The 12,084-nt window shown below is 36.3% G+C and overlaps 1 protein-coding gene across 1 annotated transcript; it reads left to right on the forward strand.

Moving 5' to 3' along the window:
• Nucleotides 1-800: 800 nt before the first annotated feature.
• Nucleotides 801-5,551, forward strand: LOC147853374 (pfkB-like carbohydrate kinase family protein). Its single transcript, XM_087333402.1, has 11 exons — nt 801-1,059; nt 1,601-1,677; nt 2,275-2,384; nt 2,475-2,586; nt 2,676-2,738; nt 3,078-3,250; nt 4,427-4,488; nt 4,576-4,642; nt 4,722-4,802; nt 4,904-5,035; nt 5,364-5,551. The coding sequence occupies exons 1-11, from the start codon at nt 861-863 to the stop codon at nt 5,404-5,406; spliced, it is 1,119 nt and encodes a 372-aa protein (XP_087189528.1). The 5' UTR covers nt 801-860; the 3' UTR covers nt 5,407-5,551.
• Nucleotides 5,552-12,084: the final 6,533 nt, after the last annotated feature.

Consider the following 12,084-nt stretch of genomic DNA (forward strand, 5'->3'; position numbering starts at 1 on the left):
GGGTTCAACCTCTACATTCCATAGTGGCATCTAGTGAATTAAGAGATGTGTATGAAATATATTATAATAGAGAGGTGAGAAAATCGGGTTTCAAACCCAAGACGTAATGCTTGTAGTGTAACAACTTACCAATACAGTAAGATTACAACAAAAAGAGAAAGAGAGAGAGAGTATGTATATGTGTGTGAGTGAGTACTAGACTATGTTTATGAAGCTAGAGGATTGAGGGTGATTGATAACCACTCTCACCTGATTCATTACTATTAGGGTATATGCTAGTTTGAACCTTTCGGCTCGACAATAATGATGTGGAGGCAGAACTCTGTTGGTTCATAGACATGTTTTAGTATTGTGCACACGGAAGCCACACAATACCTCAACTCGAGTCAAATCCTCGATCATGACACATATATTGCATGAAGTAGCCCACAAGAGGGGTTTTAAAGTCTTCTTATATAGCATCACCTCCTCCATGGTTCAGGTCTCCCGCGAACCAGCTTGAGCAGTACATGCACACACACGTGCGCTTCATGCATCACCGCAAGAATCTGTCTCCCATAGACATTGTTAAAAAGACACTTACCTATCTTCTGTTGGTCTGCTCATGACCAAACGAGGCCTTAGAGAGAACCCAAGCTCAATCCTCGCCCATGGGCAAGGCACCATCTTAAAGACCATATATATATAGACTTTGGTTTCTCTGTTATTTGGGAGAGGGGCATTTGGGGAAATAGAGAAAAATGCGAAAGAGAAGAGAGGGGCTACTTTCATAATTTTGTAAAACTACTGCAGAGCCTTTCTTCTTCCGCCATAGCCTTTCTCCTCCTGCTCCTGCACAGGAAAAGGAAGAAAACAGAGAGATGCTCGCCAACAGAGCATCGATTCGTGTCGCACACACAGGCCTCGTCTCTCGATTTCCTGCTCCTTCTGCTTTTTCTTCTTGCCGTGTTCAAGCTTCCATGGCCAGTTCAACCCTCCCTGCCGAGCTTTCCCCTGTCATCGAAGCTCTACAAGCGATCGTCCCGCCGCTTTCTTCTTCTCGCCACAAAGGGCAGGCCGGTATTGGGTTTCTTTCCTTCACCTCTCTGTTTCTAAAATTTTGGCCGTTGATCTCTTCTGTTTGGTTTTCATCTTTGATTGCATCTATTTACAAATTTCAGTCTGATCTTTCTTCTTCCCATCAGTTTTCCTGTCATATTTTATCACTGTTTTTTCTTTGGGAAAAGCAAATAATTTGTTTGCTTTTGCAAACCGCAGTTTTTGCAAAGTTTCTTTCTTCTTCTTACTATCAACTCTTTGCTTTTACAAAGGCCAATGTGGTATAAGATTTCCTTTTCTGCCTTTTTCCTTGTTAATTTTTGGCCCTTTCTTTGGATCATATTACTCTTTTTGACGGAGTGCAATCTGGTATGCTATATTCTTGATCCCATTTTTCTTACCAAATTTGGTCCTTCTGCCCTGTTTGTGTTTTTAGCCAGTTTTCTTTTTAAGTTTGCTCTAACTACTAACCAATCTGATTTATCTTGACTCCTCCATTTTCTGGCTTAATATGACTATATTTTTTCCTACTTGTTTCTAATTGTTATTCTCTTGCTTATAGGTAAAGTTGCTGTTATTGGAGGCTGCAGAGAATACACTGGGGCCCCGTATTTTGCTGCAATTTCTGCTCTCAAAGTGGTAGGCTTTTGTTTCTTTTGACTCATCACGTACATTGACTACTCTGTTAGAATGCAATGCCATCTTTTTTCATTGTCTCCTGACATGAAAGAGAAACATGTGATTTGCTACTTTTTTGGTGGTGAGCATTGGAATGGAAAGACAGAAATCTGTATTGAGATTGGGCCGAGTGAAAAATCAAGAAAAAATTACTGGGGGATGGCATTCTATGCTGGTTCGAATTTCAACTATCAAATGTATGGACAAACGAGCATAACAATTCTATTGTGCCAATCTAGCTAATTGAATAAGACAGAACTATGTGATGAAAAGACATTTGTGTCAAATAGAAGTGCCAAAACTGCCTTAGGTGTAATGGTTGCCAAATGAAGCATGCAGTAAACTACTGTAAAGTCAGAACACAAGCTGATCAAATGTAAGGGGATAAGAAGGCCAACCTTGGTACATGGCGTTTGTAGGACGTTCTGAATTTTTAGAATGAAACCATTCATACATGTGTATTTGCATGTATGTGTGGAGTTGTTTGATGATCTGGGAAATTTTGAGTTTGCTCAAGTGAAGTGTGTAGTTGTTAAATGTAAATAAATGTGTGTGCAGGGTGCAGATCTCTCACACGTATTTTGCACTCAAGGAGCTGCAACAGTAATAAAAAGCTATAGTCCGGAACTTATTGTTCATCCCATACTTGAGGAATCTCACGATGTGAAGTCTGTTTAAATTTTACTTTTCTGAATATTTCTGTGAGTAAAAAAAGAAGATGCTCTCCATGCTCATCTGGGTAGTCTTAATTTTTTCAGGGGTGATGAAAGATTATTTCTTGAAAGTGTTCTCAATGAAGTCAGTAGATGGTTAGATCGTTTTGATTGTCTTATTATTGGTCCTGGCCTTGGCAGGGATCCATTCTTACTGGTAGGAAAATTTAACAACCATTGTATTTGCCATAAAATTTGCCAATAGCATCCATCACTTATGCTAAACTGGGTATTATTATTCTGCAGGATTGTGTTTCAGAGATTATCCTGCGTGCAAAGCAGAAAGACATTCCCTTAGTCATTGATGGGGTACTCATTATTTTGCAGCATTAAAAATGTGCTTAGAATTTAATATGCTTTGTTCAGGCATTCCATATACCTTCATTTTTAGGAAATTAAACTCATCTATAATTTTGAGCTTGTTTTCCTTAGTGATTTTAACTTTGGATGTTGAAATTGCTGACTAAAACTGGCTCAAAATTTATTGTTTCTTCCATAAGGAAGAATATAGCTGGATTAAATTTCAGATAAAGTAATATACACGTCATATTGCTTTTCTACATTAGACTACTTTTTGCAAACAGAATGCTTATGTCTGAGAGCATTTTAGCTTCGTGCCTAAATTTATCAATATTTTTCATGTTGAAGGATGGCCTGTTCTTGATTACAAATAATCCAGAGCTAGTTTGTGGCTACCCATTAGCGATTTTGACGCCTAATATTAATGAGCACAAGCGCTTAATAACGAAGATAACAGGTTCTGATTTTTCAAAAGACGTGTCTGAAGGTTATCTAGAACAATTAAAAGAACTTGCAAAACAGTAAGTATTTGCTGCTTGCAACTTCTCTGATAGTTGATATTTTTATATTCTTTTATATTCATATGGCTTCAAAGAGAAATGCACCATTAATAAACATCTGTATGTGTATCTTCTCATTTTGCGTGCACTTATCTTTGTCATTGGCTACTTGATTTTAAGTGCTCAAGCACTATAGAAAAACTGTCTTGGACATGGTGAAATAGGGATCACTAGAATAGAGAGAATCATTCTTATGAGACAGAGATGGCCAACATAGGACAGGGAAGAGGACAGCATTTATAAAATGTGAGGATTTATAGGCAGCTGCTGCATTAAAATAAAGACACTATAAATTTGTGAGTAAAGAATGGGGCCCCTTTTAAGTATGTACTTTAAGGGCCATTCTTTGCAACCTGACTCTACAGTTCCTCTATTGACTCTGACCAAAGAAAGGAACTACCGATAATCCCTAATATGAAACCAAAATATTCGACTAGTGTTGTTTCCATCTAGTTAGTCATAGAATTGGCAAAATATTGGTGCAATTATAATTGATTGTGGTCTTTGAGCAGTTCTTCTATTGATGATGACCATAGAAAGGAACTATGGATCGTTCCTAAGATGAACCTGAAAGACTGAACACTGTTATTTCCAGCTAGTTAAGTCGTAGAAGTGGCAAAATCTAGGTGCAATTATCCTTGATTGTAGTCTTTGAGGGTTTGTGTTCCACTGCCCTCAAATATTTGTTCTTGTCTGTAACAGTCAGAGTGATCTTGATTCAAGTACTGGAATGTATATTTGATGAAGGCCTATGACATCCTTGTATTTCGGAGAAATGGAATGTGTTAAGACTTCAAATGTTGATGGTCATGTCGAGGTTTATAAAGAGATGAGCATTAATTTGCATAAATACATTGATTGAGGTAAGGCCCAACTTCTGAAGTTCCCTTTTGGAAGTTTGTGATCATAGTTAACCAAAATGGCTCTTTCTGCCTGGGAAACAGAATAACAAATTTTCTGGACAGTGCTTCACCTACAGCTTTGTAACATAGTCATTGAACATTCGTGCTGTAAGTTCACAAGGGCTAGTTATTTAGGTTTATATTATCTGTTTTTATGATCACAGTTTTGGCAATGATAGTGACACAATTTAATCAGTCTTTGAAATTAGGTGAAATCTTGTTTGATTGATAATAGGATGGGAGGAGTCACAATAGTACAAAAAGGGAATGTGGACAACATCAGTGATGGTGTCTCAGGTCTTAACATCTTATTGAAATTCTTTTTCAGGAATTTGCAGTGATATATATGTTGTTTTCCTGAATTGAAACTTGCATTGCTATCAGCCTTTTCATCAGGATTTTTTGGATCTCCTCGTCGATGTGGTGGCCAAGGAGATGTCCTTTCTGGAAGGTGCTTCTTACTGCTCGTTTTTCTCTATTGACCAATGAATGAACTAAAATTTTGATCAATAGCGATTATCCAATTACAGCATTGGAGTCTTTATGGCCTGGGCTCGCAGTTTCGTCACAGACAGTGGAACCAGTAGTATGAAGATGGTTGTAGAAGAAAGGTTTACCTTACTCATGCCCTTCGACTCTAGTTTGAATTAGATTCTATATGATGAAAATGTTAGGTTTTGTCTGCTTATATGTAATGATGATGGTTATGTAGATTATCAAAGAACCCTGCAATAATTGCAGCTGTGGCTGGTTCACTTTTACTTCGAAAGGCAGCCGCAGAAGCCTTTTTGCAGAAGAAACGTAGCATGGTCACAACCGATATTATTGGAGTCCTTGGTGACAGGTTTGAATCATTTGTTCGCATCAATGCCATTTATTAAGATATTAGGTATGGACAATTTATGAGGGAAAAGGACAAAGACTTGTAATTTTCAACAATCTACATGGAAAAGAGTGATTATTATTAGAGATGATGATTAGTTAGTAAAGCAATGAAAGTAGAATGAAACCTCAAGGGAAGGTGGCCATGTGATTATGATTCCAAGAAACTATAGATAGAATTTGTTCATGTTTTATTTATTGTCTTTGTCCAAAAAAGGGGGCATCGAAATGGATTTTGTTGCACTGATCTTTTATAGAAGCTTACACAGATCTTTTGGGCTTTGTGACAGCATGCAAGAGTTATTTCCTGTTGAGGCCCATGTCTCTAAGTGAAGTGGCAAAAGTTTTTCTTTACTGGTACATCCTCAGGAGAAGATATTGAGGGATGATTCTGATAGACTTAGAGAAGAAAGTTTCAATGGATATATTTACTTGTATACACCTGTTATATATTACATTAAAAATCTGTCATCATTCAGTTTGTTTATGGATGTATATTTGAGTCTATCCAGCATCTTGGCTAAGTAGTTATTGTCAAGTTCTTCTTAAATCAATGCATTGAAGTGTACATGCAATTGCACTTTGGAATTGAGCAAAGTGCAATTGCAGGCCCATGTGGAAAACTTCCACCATTATCAAAACCTCCTAAGCATGTGGTATCTCACGTCCCTTTAGCTTGTGATAATGAATGAAGCTAAGCCACAATGGCTGTAGCTAGCTCTTATGCTTCAGCTACTATGGGTCAAGGAGAAACAAGTTCATAACAGATTTAATGGTCCTAAAGAAAAAGTTGGCTTTATGATCACAAACAAGCCTTGGTTCAAGTCACAAATAACAATAGGAAGATATTTATTTCTATGGAGTATAATATTAGGTCATTCAATTGATTGTTTGCTTTGTGAAATCACACATGGAACGAAAAAACTAAAAGAAAGGAATGAAACATATAGGAATCACACATGGAAAACATGTTGATTGTAAAAAACTTCAAAATAAAGGAATGAAACTTCAGGAATTGTAATGATAAAACCTATAGCGGAACGAGAAAATTAGATGCTTTGGAAACTTAAAGACACTCATTAATTGCATCCTATTAAGTTGTGGATCACAATGCCACCCATCTTGTTGCGTGTGGGTGTTTTCCAAGGTTCATTGTCATTAACACTTGGTTGAACTTAAAGGATTACGAACCTGTTTTTTATATAGCTCAAGTATAATGAACCTGTTTTTTTATATAGCTATTTCATTTTTGGTTGCAGAGGAAACACTTCACTTTTTAGCATGTTTTTGTTGAAATGTGTGGTGTTGGAGGCAAAGACATTGTTATTTTCAGTGTGATCTTGGTAGACTATTCTTAAGAAACACCTATCCTTAAATAGTTGTGACTACACTGGAATTCGACTACTAGGAGAATACCAAATATGCCACCATAATCAATGCTCGAATATAGATTGTTGACTTTATTAGGAACCAGCAATGGTTCAATTTCGGCTTAACCAGTTTGGCCAAATTGCGTAAGCCTAGACTAGTTTAGGAACCGATTTAGACAAGCCGATTAAGCCTTAACCAGCTTGGAAATTGTTTGGCCCAAATCAATTCTTCGGCTTGAGCCATCCCAAACCAAACTCACACTAGTTAAGGAAGCTCAAGCCTAAACCTAGCTGAACCGCCAAATTGTTATAATGGTTTAATAGTTCAGTTTAGGCTTGAGCTGAGACATTGCCGATTCCTAGGCTTTACCATGAGGAAACTAATGTTATGTAGGAATAAGCGTACATGCATTTTCAATAAAAGGAGAGGATAGGAATGGCCTTCCAAGCTTCCATGTGTCATCCTAAAAGCCATGGCCCTTATTATATGCTTTTTTATTATCGAAATGAGGACCTTTCAAGCAACTTGATCTATAGAACATATCCGATGAGGATACCCTTAGGTGTTAAATTGTTTATTGCCACAAACCTTTTGCAATGATTGTCTATTTTTTTACTTTACATTAATAAAAGTAGTTGGGCATGCTAGTACATGATGATACAAAAGTTGAGGAGAACAACAAGCAAATGTACAACCAACTCCTTCTAACTCGTTCCCCAAGAACACCTAATATCATGCCTTCCATTTACCCATGTGTCTAGCTTATTGATAATAGTTCTAATTAGAATGTGGTGATGTATTAATTGAGATCATAATAAAGCTTAACTTGCTCATTTTTGTGATTATGTTCCCAACTTTACTCAAGCATATGTATGTAGTTTTGAACATAAACAAACATATTTTTTGGATTTCTAATTCGCAAAAGCACAGCCTTGTGATAATCGTATCTATCCATCAACATTTTTATTATGTATGTAGATATTTCATAACATCTAACTACCTAACTAATAAAACAAAAACCTAACTATTTTCTCCCCATGAGCAAACAAACTATAACTATCCAAGGGAAACAAAACTCCTTTACTTATTTTCTCTTTCTCTCAACGTCATTGTTTATTTGTGCTTCTTCCAAGGGGCTGAACGTGTGGGTATAATGGAATGAATCCCTTTTCCGAAAAGTAAATGTACATAATGGCTTTGCTTCTTCTTCTTCTTTTAATAAATTAAAAGATGAGTAAGGAGAAAAAAAGCATGGTTGGGTAATGGAGATAGAATTTTCCTTATTTGTGAGCATAAGAAATTCTTACAAAGTGATGGAAGTCTCAAGGTCAAGGGGTTAGTGTTAAAGCAACTTATCAAAAAGATATATGGTTGATAAACAATATACATTTTGTAATTACTGAGATTGTGGATGCAATCCAAATTGCCTGCCAATATGAGTGTAAATGCAGATGCGTGTGCATGTGCTTGGGGTTTAATATCTTAGAGTAGTTATTCAAGCCAGGAAATCACATATTGCCACAAATAAGCAATGATTACACACTAAGGAAAGGTGTCTAGCATTTGTTCTCAAATTCTCCATGCACGTGTATGGTTGGTCCTCCTATGACTACAATATCACTTACAACTAAACCTTGTTGGTCATAGTTTTAGCAAGTTGATTTGGAGTTTTGATTACTCACATTATATACCATAGGCAACTTCTTTTTGAATTGTATGAAATTGTTTGTTCTATGTAGATTTTAGACATATACACAACCAAGTCCTCATATTGTCGTTTGGGGCATCATGGTGATTGTCATTTGGGGCATCATGGTGATTGTCGTTTGGGGCATCATGGTGATTGTCGTTTGGAGCATCATGGCGATTGTCGTTTGGGACATCATGGTGATTGTCTTTACACACTTCTTATACGTCTCACGATATCACTAGAGCACCTCAATGCTTCTCTTTCAATTATTTTAGTTTATAGAATATAGGAATTCTAAATGTCTCTATATTATATGTATTCTTTCTGGGTTCCACCTCTTCTTGATGTTTTTCCATTTATAATATAATGCATTCTTTGTGTATCTGTGGTGGTTCCCTCATATATGCATCTCGATGAGTAGAACCTAAATACTCAAACTCGAGCATAGTCCGAGGTAAATAGTGCATTGATTTTTGTATAGAGACCAATTTTATTCTGAAATTTTCATGTTCATTGTGTTTGTTTGTTAGTGATTAGAGTAAATTCCAAATTTTTCTAGGAATAACATATAGCAAATAGATGGAATCATGAGAGTACGAAAACCTTTTGAAATTTTCATGAAGTGTAAAATAAAGAAAACCAAGCACTACTTCATTAAAAGAAGTGTCTATTTTCCTTGAGGGAAATATTGTATTCTTGTTTCAAAGACTTTTAATAACATTCCAAAACATAAATGGTAAGGCATTCATTACCTACCCAAGAGTCGATCTATTTGTCCTGGACTCAACTTACAAAACAATTTTCATGATGAAGCAGAAAGGGCACGGTCAAAGTTTTTGCTAAAATTGGGCGGTTCTCCTATGATGGTCAAATCTTCAACAGGCCCTAAATGAAACTACCAAGCACCCAGGTGGTTGTTTCCACCAATGGCTCCCATTAGTGGACAAGAGATGTAAATATGTATAGATGTGATACAAGTAAGTTACCATAGTTCTGGACCATACGTACCATAAGTGCATTCACATTCGTGAATGTTTCACTTATTCAAGTATGATAAACACCCTCAAAGAATGATAAATACCATACTTTTGGATTAACTATTTATTATGAGATAAATAAACTGTTAAGGATTAGGTAATTAAGCAAGGGCTAATTATTACCTAATTATGTGATTACGCGATTACGTAGCGGAAGATTAGTGATATGTGTGTATGTGTGTGAGTGAGAGGAAGAGAGAGAGAAGTACACTTATAAGTTATAAACACAAGATGGGGGATGATTAACTATATTAAAAGGTAAATATCAACTATCATCATCAAATACAAAAATACCTTCAATGAGGTATATATAGGTTTCATGTGCAAGGGTGCACATGTTCTAGGAGAATATAGGTACAACGTGTAAGTCCTATATTAAAGGAGCATGGAGTGGTGGATCTACAATGTATCCCACTCAAGTACAAAACCCTATTTAAGGAGTTATAGTCAACACTTCTAACTAGATTCTATCTAGGTAACTACGAACTTACATTGTTGACTAACTAATTAAACTAAGTTGAGCTTGATCTCTCAACATAAACCTAAAAAAACAAAAAAAAACCTTAAAAAATGGAAAAAAAACAAAAAAAACACAAGAATGTTTGAATAACATTCGCATTCGTTTTTCAATATAGGAAAACGAAAGTTATGCTAGACGAACACGCATTTTACGTAATATGGTTCTGGTACCCGAATAACTTTGTTGTAAAAGAGTAGGTGGGATAATTTTGTTTGTAAATGAGGGGGTGGGGATTATGGTCAAATTCGTGAGGGGAAGGCCAACGTGAATTTTACTGAATTTGTTGGTTTTCAGAGTTGTTAGATATATAGATCTCTTTAAAGGTAGGCCTTGTGAATCTTAATGGCTGAACTTTGACGTATTTTGTTTGCTAACCAATCGAAGCTGTGTTTTTTAGAAAAAAAAACAATTTCCATTCAATAAAGCTTTGAGATTGCTTAGCCATACACGAGGGTATGTTATCCACTATATACATAATAAGGGGCATATTCACAACAAATTGCCGCTTGTTTCTCTTTCCACTTTCTTTTCTTAAAAGATTTGTGTTCTTAATTGATACATAAGGTTCTAAACTCCATGATAAGAAATGGTGGCATTATATCAATAATGCATTAATGCATTTGTCTAGAGAAAATCACTTGGAACTTACGTACTTGCTTGCCAGTTCAACTTTCCATGCTTAAGCAACACAAAACATGCCAAACCACAATCATGAAACTGTTCACCTTGCATGTCCATTTGGACAAATAATCATGCATACAAAAAATATTTGAATCTTACCGTTTAATCGCAAAACTTACACTCAATTGTAACATTAAGATCCTAGATTTAGGTGTAATGTAATGTTCAATCCCTAGTTTGATGGAATTTGCACCAACGATGTATAATGGAAATCACCTTCCAATTATGAAATTCAAGGTGCAAATACCTCTTAAAGTTTTGTATTTTTTTTTCAAATAAATACCGTTAATTAGAATATCCATAGAAAGCAAAACTCATTGTAGAATTCATCGGTTGACTTTCAGTTTAGTATAGAAAAACTCACTTCATGGGGTATGAGTCCCCAAACATAATTTTGCATTTTGTCTTTACTAATGTTCACTAGAGTTTAGTAGCTTTATGCTTTAAACAGTTGATATCTTGAGATTGCATAATTATGTCCATTATTGCATGTAGTAAGATTTTAGGCCCCAAATATCATGTACAATGTATAATTGTGTTATCTATCTGATTTTGAGTTCAAACCAACTACAAAAGTTCGAGATATAATGTCATATCACACACATAGGATGTGTGCAATGGCCATACATTAGAAGCATAGTTAAGAATATTAATTCATAAACGAAGTTGACTATTGCTATCATTTGTTTGATAGTTTTTTTTTTCTTTTTTCCCAAAAAAACACTACTTCGCATTAGTTAGCAAACAAATTACATCATAGATCCCCAAAAATTCCTCTCATCAACCCTCACTCTGGCCTTCCCACCAAAGTGGACATAGTCCCCACCTCATTTTCAACAAAAGTATCCAAACAACTCCTATAACCTAGTAATTTGTACCATATCTATACATATTTACAGCACCTAGTCAATGATGGAAACCATTGGGGGAAATAGCCATCAGGGTGCTTGGTAGTTCCATTGAGGCCCCGATGCTGATCTACCCACCATAGGAGAACTACCCCATTTCAGCAAGAACTTTGATCGAGTTCTTTCAGTTGCATCAGATTCCCCCTTAATCGAATCGTATCGTCCCTGCAGCCAAGATACCAACTCAAACCAGATATTTAATAAACCTCACCGCTAGGGATCTTTGGTTGTTGAAAAACAAACTTACAACGCCTGGTCCAAATGTGCCAAACCGATAAACAAGCCACCATCATCCATATCTCTTCAAAAATTCTGAGTTAGTGCCAGGTCGAACTCCAGATCATTGCAACACCTTGCCACCCTGCACTATAAATCCATGACTGTGGGGGTTTAACTGTTCAGCCCAGCCTTCCCCTACTAACTTCAGCCCCTATACGGACCCCCATACAACTCTCCCATTCACGTCGCATGCTGCCACTATCTTGAGACTTCTACCCCAAATGTTAACAGCCTCTATGCAATTCCAAAAACAATGAGGAATTGATTTGGTGAATATATTTTTTCATAACGCATTAGCAAATGTTTCAAACTCAAAACACAAAATCTACGAGAGTCTAAAAGTACTAAAGCATAACAACTATAGTGACTCAAAAACAATGGAAAACATAAAATGTTGGCACTTGAAAGGCAACCTTGGGGTTGGATGTTGCAACACAAGCGATAATTCAAATCTCCACATGTGCTCTCCCTTTCATGGAGTAGAAATTCATGCAAAGGTATCACAAAGTGGTGATGGCTAAATCC

The sequence above is a fragment of the Azolla caroliniana genome, unplaced genomic scaffold (genome assembly GCF_043228905.1).
Source record: "Azolla caroliniana isolate FFs.n. ecotype wild unplaced genomic scaffold, voAzoCaro1.0.p SCAF_17, whole genome shotgun sequence".
Taxonomy (NCBI): Eukaryota; Viridiplantae; Streptophyta; class Polypodiopsida; order Salviniales; family Salviniaceae; genus Azolla; species Azolla caroliniana.

Bases quoted from the DNA above. Each gene is read 5' to 3' on its own strand.
- LOC147853374 (XM_087333402.1), top strand. From the start codon at position 861: ATGCTCGCCAACAGAGCATCGATTCGTGTCGCACACACAGGCCTCGTC. The intron at 2,385-2,474 runs GTCTGTTTAAAT...TAATTTTTTCAG, and splicing joins GAGGAATCTCACGATGTGAA to GGGTGATGAAAGATTATTTC. The intron at 2,587-2,675 runs GTAGGAAAATTT...ATTATTCTGCAG, and splicing joins GCAGGGATCCATTCTTACTG to GATTGTGTTTCAGAGATTAT.